The 3870-nt window shown below is 65.4% G+C and overlaps 1 protein-coding gene across 1 annotated transcript; it reads right to left on the bottom strand.

Annotated features, from left to right (window-relative positions):
* Nucleotides 1–879: 879 nt before the first annotated feature.
* Nucleotides 880–2883, bottom strand: PPP1R3G (protein phosphatase 1 regulatory subunit 3G). Its single transcript, XM_032424931.1, has 2 exons — nt 1208–2883; nt 880–1131 (listed from the first exon to the last, which is right to left on the bottom strand). Exon 1 carries the CDS (start codon nt 2551–2553, stop codon nt 1498–1500), a length of 1056 nt encoding a protein of 351 aa, XP_032280822.1. The 5' UTR covers nt 2554–2883; the 3' UTR covers nt 880–1131; nt 1208–1497.
* Between the last annotated feature and the right edge of the window lie 987 nt (nt 2884–3870).

Raw genomic sequence — 3870 nt, 5'->3', positions numbered from 1 at the left:
AAAACAGTATTCTTCTCTTGAGTTTGTCCAACTGTTTAAAAATGTAAGAATCATTCTCAGCTCTCAGGGCCTATAAGAACAGATTTCAGGCTGAATTAGGCCCATGGGCTGCAGAATGCAACAGTAGAAACCATCCTTCCTTAAAGATTACCATTGCAAAATGAACTGATTGTACTAGTCATGTGCCGGAAAATATAAAATCGAAAGAAAGACAAATTACCAAAGGATGAGCAAGGCGTGGCTAAAAATCAGGCCCTCACCCAGGATGCTCACCTGTCCTGCTCATGCAAGGCCACTTCATCCTGGCATCCACCGCCAGCAGCAGGTGAGTGAAGAAGGCCAGCCTGCAGAGCACCCATCTGGTTCTGAGCAGCACATACTTGCTGGCCATGCTTCATCCTCTGTCAGATCATCACTACCCACTGTGGCTCCGAGGGAGGACAGAAAGACACCTGTCCCTCCCTCCTCCCCCCCATCACCCAGCCCCTGAGAGTCAAGCTTCTCTGACTGCTAAAGACCCAGAGAAGTCTAGCAGCTAAGCTATTCCGTGCTCTGCCTACACAAAGGGGGTTGAGGGTCAGCGACCCTGCAGCTTACAGCAAACCGACCAGACTACTCTGGTGTGTCAATTCACCAAGCACCTTATTTTGGCAGCGAACAGAAGCCTTCTACAAAACGTTTCAAAGAACATTTTTGCCCAGAATGGGAAATCTGGGCCTCTCCACTTCAGAGAGGAAAGACTGAAGAAAGGAAACTTGGAAATACTGTTGTTTAATTATTGTTAAAGGGCCAGCATGATCAGCTGAGGAAGATCCCCTGACTATCAAGACCTCCCAAACTCCCCAGGAGCTGAAATAGAAAGTACAGCGTGAAAGGGTGTGCAAGTGGCCTTTATTTTTTAAAAGACGTGTGTACACAAAGGGCCAAGTAAATAACGTCCAGTCCGTGCAAACATCTCCCAGATCCCAGTTAAGAGAAAAGGACAGCCCAGCCAAGGCCCCACCCGGTTTTCACCGAGAAACGGGCCGCTGTGTGAAGGTCCGGGCGCACACCCACGGTCCGGCGCCTTCTCTCCGCACGATGTGGCGGGATGCCTTTCCTTTCCCTGAGACCCGAGGCGTCTGCAGCAAGCTGCAAAGGCAAAAACACGATGTCTATAGTTGAAAACAAATCCCAAGGTCTTACAGCTGTGCACAGGGGTCAGGACCTTTTTCTTGAAGGCAGCTACGGCTCGGAGTCAAGAATTTCTTCGCATTGTGGCGCAGGGCGAGAATTCTAGAGGCAGCCTAGGGAGGCCTAAGCGAGGAGAAAACGGGCCGGGCAGGTTCGGTGCTTTGCCCGGGCTCACGATGCTTGCTCGAAGGATCCGTCCTGGTGCGAGTTTACAGCTGAACGGCTCCCTCCTTTCCTTCCCCGGTGGACGGTGCTCAGGAAGACGTCGCCGCAGGTCACCCGGCAGCTGTGCGGCGGCGCGGGGCCTGGGGCCGGGCCTCGGGCTCAGAGCGCGTCTGAAGGGCGCACGTAGCGCAGCGTGTAGTTGGCCCCCGCGTTGTTGTCCCAGTACTCGCCCTGGGCGCAGCGGTAGCAGACGGCGAAGTGGACCGCGGCGCCCGGCGCGTCCGCGTCTTCCCCCTCCTGGGGCTGCAGACCCGGCGGCAGGCACAGCGAGAAGCGGAAGCGCTCGGCGCCCGGCTCCTCCTCGGCGTCCCCGGGCCCCCCCGACGACGCTTCTGGCGGCTGTGGCTCCGCCGGCTCGGGCTGCAGCTCGGCCGCCACGTCCAGGAAGGAGCGCCACTCGGTGAAGGTGTAGCGCACCGCCACGGCTCTCGGCCCGGGGCAGCCCAGCACCCGGCCGGAGCCCGTCACCTCTGCGCCAGAGGGCGCCGAGCACTGCACGCGCTCCAAGCACACGCGCTGCCGCCGCAGTCGCTCGGCGGCGGCGCTCGGCCCGGGAAGCTCGAAAAGAGGCCGAAGCCGGGGAGGTGGCGCGGAGAGGGGCGCGGCCGCGGCCGCCGCGGCCAGGAGGCCGGGGAGCTGCTCTAGGTCTTGGGCGCGCAGGGGGAAGCTGCGGAGGCGGGAGAGCACGGCGGGAGGCACCTGCGGCTCCTCGGCCTCGCTGAAGTGCTTCACGCTGGCCAGGCTCAGCCCCAGCGCGTCCGCGAACTGCACCCGCTTCTTGCACTTGGCGCAGCAGCCGCCGGGGCTGTGCGGCGCGCCCTCGGCCCCCTCGCCGCCCTCCGGGCCCAGCCCCAGGCCAAACTGCTGTCGCTGCTGCAGCAACTTGGCGGCCTCCAAGATCCGGTCCGTGGGCAGGGAGAAGGAACGCGGGAGGCGGCGGCGGCACTCCCACGCCTCCTCCTGCTCCCGGGGGGCAGCCTCTTCCTCCGCCGGCATGGGGTCAGCGTCGGGGCTCGGGGCCTCCGATGTGCCGCCGCCGTCCCCGCCACTCTCCATGCGGAGGACCCCCGGGGCGGGCAGCCCCTCGGCTGGCGGGGGCTCTCCAAAGAGCGCGGGTGCCTGATTCTCCGAACTTAGCGTCCCCTGGGGCTCCATGACCCCGCCGGGCCCCGGATCGCGTCCCCCCACCCCCGGCTCAGGGCTCCTCTGGAGACTTAACACCTTGGGTCTTTGCAGGAGCGTTCAGAGCCCGCCCCGGACCCGAGAGGAGAAGGCAGTTCCACCGCGGAGCCTCGGGTTTTAGCGGCGGCGGCCCTGGACGGAGTGGGAGGAGGATGCGGGCGTGGGGCCGGCTCTGGGGATTGAACCTGCCCGCAGCCGGGGGAGGGCCCGGGGCGGGAGGCGCGGGCCGTGGGAACACCTGGAAGCGGGGCGGCGCGGGCCAGAGCGACTGGGCGGGCTTGCCGAAGGCTCGGGCAGAAGGCGAGAGACGGCTTTCTGGAAGTCGGGGCCTCCCTCTTCCCGCCCGCCCGCCCACCCCGGCGGGGCCCGCGTCTGTCCTGCCTCCGGAGCTCCTGGGGTGAACTGGCGCTCAGCTCTCGTGAACACGGGCGCGAACTGCCTCCTGCCCGTAAAGTCAGCCCCCAGGTCCTGGCGGGTCTGCCCTCCGGCGGGTCGCAGAGCGGTCTCCTCCCGCTGTCGCAGCGGCCCAGGAAGTCCCCGGGCCAGGCGCGCAATTAAGGAAGCTCGCCTGCGGGGGAGCCGGGAGGCGGCCGGCCGCGGACTGCGAGCGCCGAGCGCCTCCTTCGCTTTCTCTTCCTTCCTTCCCAAACTTCAGGGCGCCCGGGCTCCAGTCCCGCTCTCCAGCCGGCCCCGGCCCCGCGCGCTCGCCTCGGCGCTCCGGCAGTGGCGGCGCCGGGGGGCTGGGGCCGAGTCCGGGGCGGGGACGGTGCCGGGCGGCGCGGAGTGGACGCGGCCCCGCGCCGACAGCTGCCGGAGGCCATTAGCGCGGGGCCCGGGAGCACGTCCCCGCTCCTCCCCCCCCCCCCCGCCCGGTCCCGCCCGCTGCGCTCGGGACCCGAGGACTGGGGGCCCCGCGGGACCGACGCCGCGCCGCGCACTCCGCCGCTCCCCGCTGCCCCGAGGGGCCCTGGCGCGCGCTGGGGCTGCGCTGCGAGGCGGCCGACCTGCGGCTCTGCGGACGGAGCGCGGGGCCCTGGGCGCCGGGGGGACTTTCGATAGTGGGGTTTTGTGGTTGATTTTGTCTGGTTTTGATGATCTCATGATCTCCTTTTTCAGGCCGACTTTGCCCTGGCCGGAGTTAGTGGTTCTCAAACATGAGCGCGCTCAGTGTCACCTGGAGGGGTTGTGAAACCGGTCCGGGGCCCCACGCTGGTTCGGTATTTCTAACAAGGGTGTACTGATGCTGGGCTCTAGGGTCTGTATTTTTGGGAACTACGTATAAACCTGTGT

Source organism: Phoca vitulina, unplaced genomic scaffold (assembly GCF_004348235.1).
Source record: "Phoca vitulina isolate PV1807 unplaced genomic scaffold, GSC_HSeal_1.0 scaffold31, whole genome shotgun sequence".
Lineage (NCBI taxonomy): Eukaryota > Metazoa > Chordata > Mammalia > Carnivora > Phocidae > Phoca > Phoca vitulina.
Note: the sequence above shows the minus strand (reverse complement) of the source record. Positions and strands in the feature narration are given on the sequence as shown.

Excerpts from the sequence above, each read along its gene's own strand:
- PPP1R3G (XM_032424931.1), bottom strand. The coding sequence starts at position 2,553 with ATGGAGCCCCAGGGGACGCTAAGTTCGGAGAATCAGGCACCCGCGCTC.